Source organism: Narcine bancroftii, chromosome 6 (genome assembly GCF_036971445.1).
Source record: "Narcine bancroftii isolate sNarBan1 chromosome 6, sNarBan1.hap1, whole genome shotgun sequence".
NCBI lineage: Eukaryota > Metazoa > Chordata > Chondrichthyes > Torpediniformes > Narcinidae > Narcine > Narcine bancroftii.
In genome coordinates this window covers 224,588,755-224,602,194 of record NC_091474.1, presented here as the reverse complement: position 1 = coordinate 224,602,194, position 13,440 = coordinate 224,588,755, and the positions used below count along the sequence as shown (strand labels likewise).

The window sequence follows — 13,440 nt, the reverse complement described above, 5'->3', positions numbered from 1 at the left end:
CAAAATGTTTCAATGAGAAACATTTCAACGAGTCCAGGCCAAGAGACATCAAACGTTCCTCATATGATAACTCTTTCATTCCCAGAATCATCTTTGTGAACCTCCTCTGAACTCTCTTTAACTTCAGCACATCCTTTAATTACATGAGAAGTCAAAAAATGAGGTCTCAAAAAAATCCCTGCTCTTATATTCTAATTCTCTTGCAATGAATGCCAGAATTGGATTTGCTTTATTTACCACTGACAAGTTTACCAACAGGGTATCCTGCATGAGGACTCCTCAGTCCCTTTTGGATATGGGAATTTTACATTTTAAGACATACAGCACAGTAACAGGATCTTTGAGCCCACAGGCCCATGACACCTAATTATACCCAACTGACCAAAAACCCCAGTACATTTTGAAAGGTGGAAGGAAACCAGACCACCTGGAAACACAAGGAGAATGTATAAACTTCTGAAAGCCAGTGCCAGTTTCAAGCCCCGGTCGCTGACACTGTAACAACTTATGCTAACTGTGTCATCCTCCATGCTAAACGTGCCACCCTATTTTCTTCCAATTTATAAAATAGTCTGCCCGTTCATTTCTTCTACCAAAGTGCATAACCATACACTTTGCAGATAACACAAAGCTTGGAGGTATTGTGGGTAATGTAAAAGATTGTTGTAGGTCACCACAGGATATAAAGTTGGGCAAAAAGTGGCAAATGGAGTTCAATCTGGACAAGTGTAAAGTGATTCATTTTGGAAATTCAAACTTGAAAGCAGAGTACATAGTTAATGGCTAGATTCTTAAAAGAGCGGAAGTACAGAAGAACAATGGAGTTCAAATCCACCTCAAGGTTGCCATGCAGGTTGACAGGGGTTTTTTTTTTAAAAAGGCTTAAGGTATTCTGGGCTTCATTGGTCAGGGGTTGAGATCAAGAATTGTAAGGTAAAGTTGCAGCTCTATAAAACTCTGGTTAGACCATACTTAGAATATTGTGTTCATTTCTGGAGACCTCATTACAGGAAGGATATTTCTTTGGCTTGGCTTCACGGACGAAGATTTATGGAGGGGGTAAATGTCCACGTCAGCTGCAGGCTCGTTTGTGGCTGACAAGTCCGATGCAGGACAGGCAGAAATGGTTGCAGCGGTTGCAGGGAAAAATTTGTTGGTTGGGGTTGGGTTTTTCCTCCTTTGTCTTTTGTCAGTGAGGTGGGCTCTGCGGTCTTCTTCAAAGGAGGTTGCTGCCCGCCGAACTGTGAGGCGCCAAGATGCACGGTTTGAGGTGATATCAGCCCACTGGCGGTGGTCAATGTGGCAGGCACCAAGAAATTTCTTTAGGCAGTCCTTGTACCTCTTCTTTGGTGCACCTATGACACGATGGCCAGTGGAGAGCTCGCCATATAACATGATCTTGGGAAGGCGATGGCCCTCCATTCTGGAGACGCGACCTATCCAGCGCAGTTGGATCTTCAACAGCGTGGATTCGATGCTGTCGGCCTCTGCCATCTCGAGTACTTTGATGTTAGGGATGAAGTCGCTCCAATGAATGTTGAGGATGGAGCGGAGACAATGCTGGTGGAAGCGTTCTAGGAGCCGTAGGTGATGCCGGTAGAGGACCCAAGATTCGGATCCGAACAGGAGTGTGGGTATGACAACGGCTCTGTATACGCTTATTTTTGTGAGGTTTTTCAGATGGTTGTTTTTCCAGACTCTTTTGTGTAGTCTTCCAAAGGCGCTATTTGCCTTGGCGAGTCTATTGTCTATCTCGTTGTCGATCCTTGCATCTGATGAAATGGTGCAGCCGAGATAGGTAAACTGGTTGACCGTTTTGAGTTTTATGTGCCTGATGGAGATGTTGTGGGTCTGGTAGTCATGGTGGGGAGCTGGCTGATGGAGGACCTCAGTTTTCTTCAGGCTGACTTCCATGCCAAACATTTTGGCAGTTTCCGCAAAACAGGACGTCAAGCGCTGAAGAGCTGGCTCTTCAGGAAGGATATAGAAGCTATGGAAAAGATGCAGAGGAGATTTACCAGAATGTTGCCTGGATTGGTGAATGTGTCTTATGAGGCAAGATAAACAGAGCTAGGAATTTTCTCTTTGGAGCGAAGAAGGATAAGGTGACTTAATAGAGGATTATGAGAGACATGGATTGGGTGGACAGCCAGCACCTTTCAAGTAGCTTCTGAATGAAAGGAGATTTGAAATTTGCTCTTTGAAATGAGAAATCCTGGGGGAACAAATAGTGATTATATTTATCATTAGAAATGGATTCTTTTTTTGTTGTTAAATTTTACTTTATTGTTGTGCTTGTGCTCTAGATTTCCTCATCATGAGACTATTTTTTTTAATTGTGTAATTGTACTGTTTAATTGGCTATACTGTAAACTATCAATAAAAATACTTGAAAAAGAAAGAAATTGATTCAAAATAAACAGATTATTGAAGGGAAATTCTTCTGCATTGCCTTATAATTAACTTGGTCAGAAAGTTGCTCATTCAGGTTTTCTAACTCCTTTAATGTTACTGTTTTATATTCTGATGCCATGGGTAATCTATCAGACCTTTATCTATCCAACTCACGAGGCAGCAATTTTGCAATGCATTATGCAAAATTGTCTGGAAACTTCCCTTCCATTGATGTGACAAACTTTTGGCAAGCAATTGATAACTTTCTCCTCAAACTATTATCCCAATGAGAAAGAGCACTTGAAAACTAGGTTTTATCTGTCTTTCAAGCGCTGTGTGAAAGCATCAAAGGTGGATTGGGGGGGGACCGACGGAGGACCGATCTAAAATGGTTGACCCGTGTTACTGGGTGAAACACCAAGAGAAGGTGATATCGTGATGTTGGGTCCAGAAAAGGTTCAAAGTCAGAGGGACTCTACTAGGTGCATAGTTTGCAAATGTTGGTGGGTCCAGACACAAGGGTTTGTAATCACGTGTAGCTTTTATTAACACACAGCAATTTGTTGAAGATTGTGGCAAAATGTTAACAGGAATAAAACACACGCTCACAATTTGTAAGGGAGCATGGGAAAATGTTACACAATTACTGTACTGTTAAACATTTTCCCATGCTCCCTTATAAATTGTGCGCGTTTTATTCCCGTTAACATTTTCCCACACTGTTCTATAATTGTTGTGTGTTAATAAAAGCCACGTGTGATTGCAAACCCTTGTGTCCAGACCCACCAAATCTGATTCTTTTCTCAACACAATGTCACACTAGGCACCGACGCTGCTGTGCTACACATCCCACCTCTTTTCCTTTGGGAAGCCAGATTGGTATGTAAAAGGTCTCAGGGAGTTGGCTTTTTTTTGTTCTGTGTGAACAAGCAAGCCAGCTTCCAGAGACAGGTGTATACGGCAATAGCATGGCTTTTCAGTGTGAAAAGGGCTTAGAGATTTCATGAGGAAGAAGTTTATGAGGTCAAGGAAAGTATTACATTGAAAACTAGAGCTTGAAAAGTACCTTGGGTTAGCGATAGATCAGAGGATTGGGAATTTTACAGGAACCAGCAGCTGGGGACTAAAAAGCTAATCATAAAACAGTAAAATGACAAGTGAGATGAAAACAAACAGCAAGAGTAATATGGATCTATAAAAAGGAAAAGGATAGCTGGGGTAAGTGTAGGACCCCCTAGATGATAAGATATGGAATTAACAAAGAGAAAAAGAAAATGTCATGTAATATAAACCAATGTTTTATACCAGTGAGGAAATGACAAAGATAAGGGTAGGTAGGGCAGTGGATATTGTGCATATTAGTTGATAATCTTAACATGGTAGACTGATCTGGAATATTAAGATACATTGGAACCACAGTCACAAAATAAATTGGATTCAAAATGGGCTTGGTCATTGAAGACAAAGGGTAGTGATGGAGGGGTGAGGTGGGGTTCTGACTGGATGTCTGTGACTAGTGGTGTTCTGCAGGACTCTGAATGGAGTTATCTGTTGTTTATGGTATATACAAATTACTTGGACAAAAGTGTAGATTGGCTGATTCATAAGGTTGCAGACAAGATAAAAATTGGTAAAATTAGGGTTAGTGTAGAAGGTTGTCAAAGGATACAGCAGAATATAGGTCAGTTAGATTTGTGGGCAGAGAAATGACAGACATAGTTGAATCTGGACAAGAGTGAGCTATTTCAGTTTGGGAGGTCAAATGTACAAGGAAAGTATACAGTACATGGCAGGACCTTTTGGAGTATTGATGGAAAATGCATTTTTGGATGCATCTATAGCTCACTGAAATGGAAGACAGCCTTCATTTTTGCCCTCCCAATTTTTTTCTTGGAATGTTATATTGCAACTGTATAAAACGCTTGTCAGATTGCATTTTGTGTACAATTATGGTGGCTGGAGAGAGCGAAGACAAGATTTACCAAGATAAGAATGGCATGTTTGGCATAGCGGATAGCACAATGTCTTTACAGTGCTAGTGATCAGGACTGTGGTTCAAAACCCACACTGTCTGTAAGGAGTTTGTATGTTCTCCCCAAGTCTGCGTGGGTTTTCCTCAGGAGCTCTGGTTTCCTCCCACCATTCAAAATGTTCTGGGGATATTGGTTAATTGGGTGTAAATTGGTTGGCACAGGCTGAAATGGCCTTTTACCATGCTGTATTTCTAAATTTAAAAAATTTAAAATGTAAAAAATTGAAGATGTTGGCTAGCTTGGAGGAATTTAGTTACAGGGAGAGATTAGACATACTGGGGTTGTTTTCCCTGAAATGAAGGAAACCATGTGTAACCTGATGGAAATACATCAAATTATGAGATTCATAGATAGGGTAGAGAGTCAAAAAAAAATCTTGTGGTAGGGGTATCAAAAACAAGAAAATACAGAATTAAGATGAGTTTTAAAGGGAATCTGAGGGATAGGATTTTTTTTTAAAAACACACAGAGTGGTTGATATCTGCAATGTGCTGTCAAATCTAGAGTCAGCTACAATTTCCACATATGAAAGGCATTTAGACAGACAGCTAAATAAGCAAGGTGTAGAAGGATATACTCCCAATACAGTGGAGATCAGGAAAAAGGGCAGAATGGATATGGTGGACCAGACCATATTTCTGTGTGTACAACTCTATGTCTTAAATACAGTACTTCAGTACTGGAATTTTTGCCTCTTCCTTTACATCCTCTGTTGTCACAACTGTGGTACTACCACTATGTATATAGATATATATATGTACTGTATGGGCTGGCCTGCCCCCTGAATCTGTGACTCCTCCTTCCCAGATATCCTCCATAAAGGATGTTATGCCCAAACCCCTCCCTCTGTACCTGCCTTGGAACTAGGCCAGCAACATGCAAGCTGTGCTGACACTTTAAGGTGATTAAAGCCTATTAATCACAATTCTCTGTCTGTTGATTGGTAGTACACTTAAACTTTGTTACCATAAAACATGAAACTGCCCTTCTCTCACCCACATCTCTGTGCTGATCCATGCTCTAAGCTGACTAACCAGTGAAGCTTCATGCATTAGAGAAAATCTCTCCCATGCTTCCTAACTTGCCTCCTCTGTTGTGCTTTTTTTCCTCACCTGTTACACTGCTACAAGTGCTTCCCATCTCCCTGCCAAATTAGTTTAAATCTCTCAAGTTACTTGAGCAAACTTCCCTGCAAGGATATTGATTCCCCTTCAATTTAGGTGCATACTTCTTTTACAGATCCCACTTACCCCAGAAATGATCCCACTGATCCAAGTACCAAAGCCCTCTTTCCTGCACCAAATGATTCACACCCTTCTATGCCTTGGTGATTCAAGGGCTTGTTTTATAGAATCCTAGGTGATCTGTAATTAAATCCAACTATGGTGCTTTGTACTTCTTTTCAAAAGATTAGCATGTTGTTGATATGGTCAGCAATCAAGGCCCATCCCTAATTTCTCTTGAGAATCGATATTGTTGTAGGTCTGGATTTTTCACTCTAATTTAGTAATTTTGTAGTCTCCATTAATGAGAGTCATTTTTTTATTTCAAATTTTTGAATCTCGTAACTGCCATGATTGGATTTGAATTCATTCTTCTGGATCAATTCAGAACTTCTCATTAATTGCCGCAGTAATAGCACTCCTTGCTTTCACTCAGATTCCTTGGTTTAAGAGGACTGAAGAGTCCTATAAAGGATTTGCAGGTTCTGGAGCATTGACTAATTCAAACTCCACAAGCCAAAACATCCCAAACTGCCCACCCACGCATCCAGTCAAACACCAATTGGCCCAGCTGTGACAATGGGGGTGTTTCTACTGAGCCGGGAAAAGCGCGGTGATGTGAGGTAATGCGAGGTGAAGCGCGGTGACACCTCGAATCTGGCCGCACTGTAAACACATCCGGTTGTGGCCGATGTGCGGCGATTCGAGGTGCTCCGGTGTCCTACTTTTGAGGTGGTCGATGCGGGGTGATGCGAGGGACGACCTCGCAGTGGAAATACCGCGGGTGACTCACCGGAAGTCGCGATTTTTCACCCGCGGTTTTCAATTGCTCATCGGACTTCCTGGTCACCTCGCATTCCTCGCATCGCCCTGCATCACCGCGTATTCAATCGCTTGGTAGAAACAGTTCAGGTAGTCCAAAATTGCGCGGTGATGCGAGCGACAAAAAATAGCGGTGATTCGAGGTGATGCGGGGTGATGTGAGGTGTCCTTAGTATAAACACAGCTAATGTCTGAAGCTCCCACATTAAACTCTTCAGCCACCTCAGAACCAAATTTCTGGAGTGGAAAAAAGTTACACCTCAGAAAGATTAGGAGAAGTACTTCTAGTGCAAATTCATTACCTCATCTCCCTTATGTAGGAAGTAGAGAGCATGCCACAAGCCCTGAGAGGAAAAAAAAAATATTTGAAACATTCCATTCTTTAGGCAACAGGGATAAATTGCCTCTGTGCATAAGTGAACAGTACAAAACTATCATGGTTAAAGCAGAGCCAGGGCAGTATCCTAGTTTTACAACAACATTGCAGTTGAATATGATTAAACAACATTGCAGTCCAATGACCAGTAAATTTTCATTGATCCTTTGAGAACAAACAAACAAAATAAAGAGGCACTGAATTGCAACTGTTTTCATGATATACTCGTAGAGCTTAACATAAAACATATCTCTACATTTTTTTTTATTCCATAAAAAAACAAAATGAAGTTCTAGAGTCTAATTTTAAGGATTGCAATTTTAACCATCATCCTCTGTGACACTTTTTTGTATTTTGGCATTAAGTTTATCACTGACAGTTATTATTATTTCTTAGTTTTCCTGTTAGAAGGTAAGAGTGAGCCTTCCTTTTGAATCACTCTGTTGTAGATATTTTGATATAACTGCTTACTGAATAACTTCAGAAGGTTGTAAAGAGTTCACCATAATGGCAAGGAAACTATCGTTTATCATTATTATCTGGTCACTTCATGACCATTCTTACTAATACTGTACTTTAAATTCTCAAACTGTCATTGTGAGGTCAACTCCTGATCTCAGGAATATTAATCCAGGACTCTAAAATACCAAATGATGTCACCAAACACATTTTGTCTTTTCCTTTTAGCTGAAATATTAATCCCCTCTGTGAAAGCATTGCTTATTTTAATTCTTCAACCTCAAAATCTCTCCCCTTTCCATGACGATTATATTATTTTTACCCTGTGTGTCACATCAGCTGTCATTTAGACTGTCAACTATGGCAGCATCTATCACCTTAGACTGTTATGTAGTTCCTCGGAGGCTTAGGTTGTGTTTCAGAATGGGTTAATAAAATATATCTTAAAAGGGGTAAAACTATGAGGTTTACTTGTTATATCACATTTCACAAACCAACATCTCAAGTGCCATGCAGGAGTAGACTTCATATCTCCAACTGGCTTTGCTGAGACAACAGGAGAGTACTTGTGAGAGTTTTACAAGTAGGTATTAATGGATCAGCATGTTTGTACAGGGCCCAGGCTCAAGAACTGAACATCTTTTGCTATTAAGACTGGTGCTAGAAGGTTAAATTGCTGGTTGAAGTTCTAAGAAGGATCATGTGGTTTTGCAAAGAGAGAGAAAACATTCATTCTTTGGGGGGGAGAGAGACTGAGAGATTCAGCAACAGTTAGTGTTGAAGACTGCAAGTTTGCAGACCTGCTGCAAGATCCCATTTCAAGACAGGTTTTGAGTTCCGAATTCAGCCTATTATAAATCTCAATAGTCTATTGCAGAGGCTGTGGCTGGTTATTGTATTTCTCCTGAAATAGGGAAAAAAGAAGAATTATTTGAGGTAACCTTAAAGAAGGGGTTATCTTTTGGAAAAACCCAAGAGGGGGCAAGTTTCTTCGGCAAGACACTTCAGTGGCTAATTGAAGGAAATTAGTTTGTGTGTGTCCAACGAACAACAAATCTCTCTCTGAAACCAACAAAGACCTTCCTGAGGGGTAACAACTTAAGTTAAAGCACCAAAGCCTGGTGAAGATAACAAATGTTTAATTCTGTGCACAAAATGGAAGATTGCCTGATACCAGTGAACTTGGAGAAGTGAAAAGTGAATGATTGGACAGTGAAAAAGAACTTTCCTGAACACATAAACATTATACACATGTGCTTGGTGTTAGAAAGGGGTTGTTAATAGTGATAAGTTAAATATTGATATTATTATATATTAAGAAAATAAACCATTTTTGTTTAAGTAGCCACTATCTCGATGAATTTCTGTTGCTGGTAGTTTTTGAGTCTTTCGGCCTCAATAGTTGGAAGATCCTCATCTTTTCTTTTAGGACAGTGGTTCTCAACCTTTTTTTTTTGCACTCACATACCATTTTAAGTAATCCCTATGCCATCAGTGCTCTGTGATTAGTAAAGGATTGCTTAAGATGGTATGTGAGTGGGAAGGTTGAGAACCACTGCTCTAGACCCAATTGTTACTGAAATATTTTGCTTGAGGAAAATTGTCATTGGTCAATTTCCTTTGGAGTGATGAAACCGCGCCCATAACAAGTCAATTAGGTACAATTAAAATTGTGGTTTTCAAACTTTTTCTTTCTACCCACAAACCACCTTAAGCAATTCCTTACTAATCACAGAGCACTGACAGCATAGGGAAAGAAAGTGGAAAGAAAAAGGTTGAGAACTGGTGATTTAAAACTTGTGTTGAACAATTATTTATTCAGTCACAGAATATGGTTTCAACTAGCAAGGCCAACATTAAAATCCAGGCTCAATTGTCCATTCAGCGAAGTGGGTAGTTAGGAGTCAATCACATGATTTCAAATCATACAATCTAGGCCAGATTTTCTTCCCTCAAAGGACATCAATCAATCTTACAAGATTATATGATATTCTATTAGTCTTCTAGTTATTATTATAGAAATTATCATTTTAATTAGTTCCCAGGTTACCATTACTGAATTAAGCAAATAAATTACCTCATTGTTGTGGCTAGATTCAAACTCATGTATCCAAATTAGAGCAGGCTCATGGATTATTAGTTCAGTAACAAAATCGTGAGGCTGTAGCTCCACTATGCCAGATCATAGTTTTCAATCATAACTGATTCACCTGCTTTTCCATATTATGAATGATGGATTTTGATGTTCCTATTTCCTGATGCACATCTTTTGTGTTTTTTTTTAATTAATCCTTTATCTTGCCCATTTACCATACATCAATGCGTCCTGCCTGACCTCCACCACCCATCACATTCTTTCCTTCCTTTCCCTTTGCTCTGCTTCTCTAATTGTTCAAAACCAGTTACATGTCTGGTTTTTCCTAGCCTTTAATAAAAGTTTATTAGCCTTTGCCTCGCCACACATATCATTGTGTATTTCTGATTTTATCACTGGAATATTAATCCAGTTGCAGAACATATATACTTCAATGTCCTGTCAAAATAATCAATTATCAATTACTTGAAAGCTCTGTTAACAATGGTGTATCAGTATTCGTAGAACATTAACACTCTTCATTTTCCAAGCTTAATGCTAATATTAATTTAAAAGGACAATGCATAAATTCTCTTTGAATAGTATCACCACACCCAGCATAATTAACTTCTATCACTCACAATGAGACAACATTAAGAATGGTTGTTAAGACAACAGTTTGCAACATTTTACTCATCCTCAAAAAGAACAATGCCAAATATTGATAAGAATGAGGAGCGAAAGGATAAAAGTGTTTAAAGTGAACATTATTTATTCTTTGACTTTAGATAAAATTAGCAACTAATCTCCAAATCTATTGGTTGGTTGTATACTCTATAAATAATAGAAACAAATCAAAATATTTGGAACACCAAGTACCTCTGTGTTGAAAGTGAGGTTGCCTGCTCCATAATCCTGCCAGGCAAGGATTCTTCTCCCTCACACTTTGTTTTCCAAGTTGCTACATTATTTGTGTTCAACTGTGATGAGGCAGTTTTATCAACATCAAGAGAGAAACATTTGTGGTTGAGGGATCCATCTGAATTTAACTCATTGATATCTGCAAAGAAAGCATAAAACACATTATTTTGTGCCAAACTACAAAGGGCACATTGGCTTAAATATTTAAATGAAAACAAAAAAGGAGCGAATGGCAGGCCAGAAGTAAAGGTTTCAATTAATTTATTGCCAAGATCTTAGTGAATTACTTTACAGCAATCAAACTAAAACTTGTTTTTATTTTATTTTTTTTAAAATAGGCATACAGCATGGAAACAGGCCCTTTTGGCCCAATTACACCTAATTTACCTCAACCCCCCAGTACATTTTGAATAGTGGGAGGAAACCAAAACCCCTGGAGAAAACTCAAGCAGACATGGGGAGAATGTACAAACTCCTTACAGACAGCGCTAGATTCAAACCTTGGTCCCGATCGCTGGCGTTGTAACAGCGCTGCACTAACCACTATGTTAAACGTGCCACCCAATATGTTAACCGTGCCGTCCCAAGGTGGGAAAAGAGGTAGGTGAGAATACATTTGGGAAGGGTGGGAAAAGAGGTAGGTGAGAAAACATTTGGAAAGGGAATATAGATCATCGGAATGAAAAAATAATTCATGGAAAGGGAGATGTTATGAAGTGGAGAGTGAAAGAAATCATAGCAGAAGATGTGTTTGCGAGAGGGGAAACTTTCGTGTTCCTTCCTGGCCCACAAATTGGAAAAATACACACTTGCTGGATATATCAGACCTACCTCATTTCACACGTCAGGCTTCCCCAACTCTTAGGAAACAAGGCTTGCAGTCATTAATCCAGAAATCATCAATTACTTACTTGCAATCTTTTCAATTGGAAAAGTTGTTGGAATTAGTTGGATTACACTTTAAACCTCTAACAATTGTGGAGATGTTCCTCTGCCTGCTGAGGTGAACACTTGTGTTTTTCTCACAAAAAAAATGTATGTGTTAGTAGTAATACCTACCAGAGCAGGAGAAAGGGAGCCAAAGGCAAGGTCTCCAAATGAACAAAGCTAAAATGAAGAAAGCTGAAAAAGACAAGGGAGATTGAGGTGTCCCATTTTCTGCCATGCACTCATAGCCAGATTGAAGGTCAAAGTCATTCTTCTCATCCTAAATTTCAAATGTTAAGGCCAGACAACCAGAAACTGGAGGTCACACGTAAATAATTTTCCAATTTGTCTTTGGTCACCCAATATACAGAATATCACATCATTAGGCAGTAAATGAAAAAAAATTCAAGTTGCTACTTCGCAGGGAAATAGCAATTGGAACCCTGAGTGTTGGGAAGTAGAGATTTTGTAAAAGTGCAGGTGTAGTGCCTTCTGCAGTTGAATAGGATAGTGTGTGGGAAAAAAATGGTTTGAGTAGTTATTGAGGGGTTAGCTACAGTGTTGTGAAGCAAACTATATTATATTATATTGTTTTTAACTAAACTTTTATATTTATATTCAGAAGATGATTTTTGAATTTCTTTTTCCATTAAAGTTATCTCCTTTTCCAATTTGTCTATATCTTTCATATATTCTTTTTTGTTTTGAAGGATAACTTGTCATTTGACCTCAAAAATAAGCTTTCAATATATCCCATATAGCAAACATGTTATGTTTTAAATTTAAGTTAGTCTCACAAAACAATTGAATATGTTCTGTAAAACAAATGTCCAGTCTCTTCAATAATAAAGAATTCAATCTCCATCTATATACTAAAATGTTGTTTTTCTGCAAATTCCAACTCAATTAAAAGAGGAGAATGGTCAGATAATAATCTAGGCTTACAATCCACAGCAATCATGTTAAGACCCCAGAGGACCCCAAAACCCAGCAGCAATAGATATTCACCAAGACAAATGGTTACTTAAACAAAAGTTGCTTTTAATTATCTTTAAACGTGAAAACAGAATCACACATTAACTTATCACTATTGACTTAACTAACTTAACTTAACCCCCTTCTAATTCTAGGCGCACGTGTATGTAATGTGTGTGTAAATTCAGAAAAGTTCTTTGGTTCACAGTCCAATCTCACTTCTCATTCCTCCATGTTCACTGGTTGCAGGCAATTCTTATACTGTGCACGGAATTTAACATTTATGAAGTTCACTAGGCTTTGCTGCTTGAAAGGTAAATGGCTACTGCTCAGGAAGGTTCTTGTCGGTTTCAGAAAGAGATTTGTTGTATGCTGTACACCCACAACTGATTCCTGTTCAATCAGCCATTTCAGTATCTTACTAAAGAAACTTTCCCCCTCAGGGTTCTCCAGATGATAACCTTTTTTTCAGGTCACCACAGAGTTCCTTTCTGTTTCTCTTATTTCAAGTGAAACATTAGACAGCCAGTCCTCTCCTCTTGAATGAACCACAAGGGCTTTGACCAGGCTGAACTAAGCATAACATAACATAACAATTACAGCACGGAAACAGGCCATTAGGAATGGCCCTTCTAGTCCGCACCGAACCAAACACTCCTCTCTAGTCCCACCTACCTGCACAATGACCATAACCCTCCACCTTCTTCTCATCCATATACCTGTCCAGCTTTTCCTTAAATAATAAAATTGACTCTGCCGCCACTATTTCTCCCGAAAGCTCATTCCACACCGCTACCACTCTCTGAGTAAAGAAGTTCCTCCTCATGTTACCTCTAAACCTCTGCCCCTTAACTCTTAACTCATGTCCTCTTGTTTCAATCTCTCCTACTCTTAACGGAAATAGTTTATCCACATCCACTCTGTCTGTCCCTTTCATAATCTTAAATACCTCTATCAAATCCCCTCTCAACCTTCTACGTTCCAAAGAATAAAGACCTAATCTGCCCAATCTCTCCCTGTACTCTAGATGCTTAAACCCAGGTAACATTCTGGTAAATCTTCTTTGCACTCTCTCCACTCTGTTTATATCCTTCCTATAATTAGGCGACCAGAACTGCACACAGAACTCTAAATTAGGCCGCACCAACGCCTTATACAATCTCAACATCACTTCCCAACTCCTATATTCCATGTAATGATTGATAAAGGCCAGCATACTAAAAGCCTTCTTCACCA

General features: G+C 39.2%; 1 protein-coding gene across 5 annotated transcripts in view; it reads right to left on the bottom strand.

The window, feature by feature from the left end:
• Positions 1-13,440, bottom strand: part of armc2 (armadillo repeat containing 2) — a 151,538-nt gene that overhangs the window by 113,640 nt on the left and 24,458 nt on the right. For 4 of the 5 annotated variants that reach the window (XM_069887525.1, XM_069887524.1, XM_069887526.1 and 1 more), the window contains exons 5-6: positions 10,261-10,441; positions 6,775-6,816 (exon numbers count right to left, since the gene is read on the bottom strand). In XM_069887525.1, the coding sequence (XP_069743626.1) occupies positions 6,775-6,816; positions 10,261-10,441 (223 nt within the window). The remainder of the gene's footprint in view (positions 1-6,774; positions 6,817-10,260; positions 10,442-13,440) is intronic. The other variant, XM_069887528.1, reaches the window with a different exon arrangement.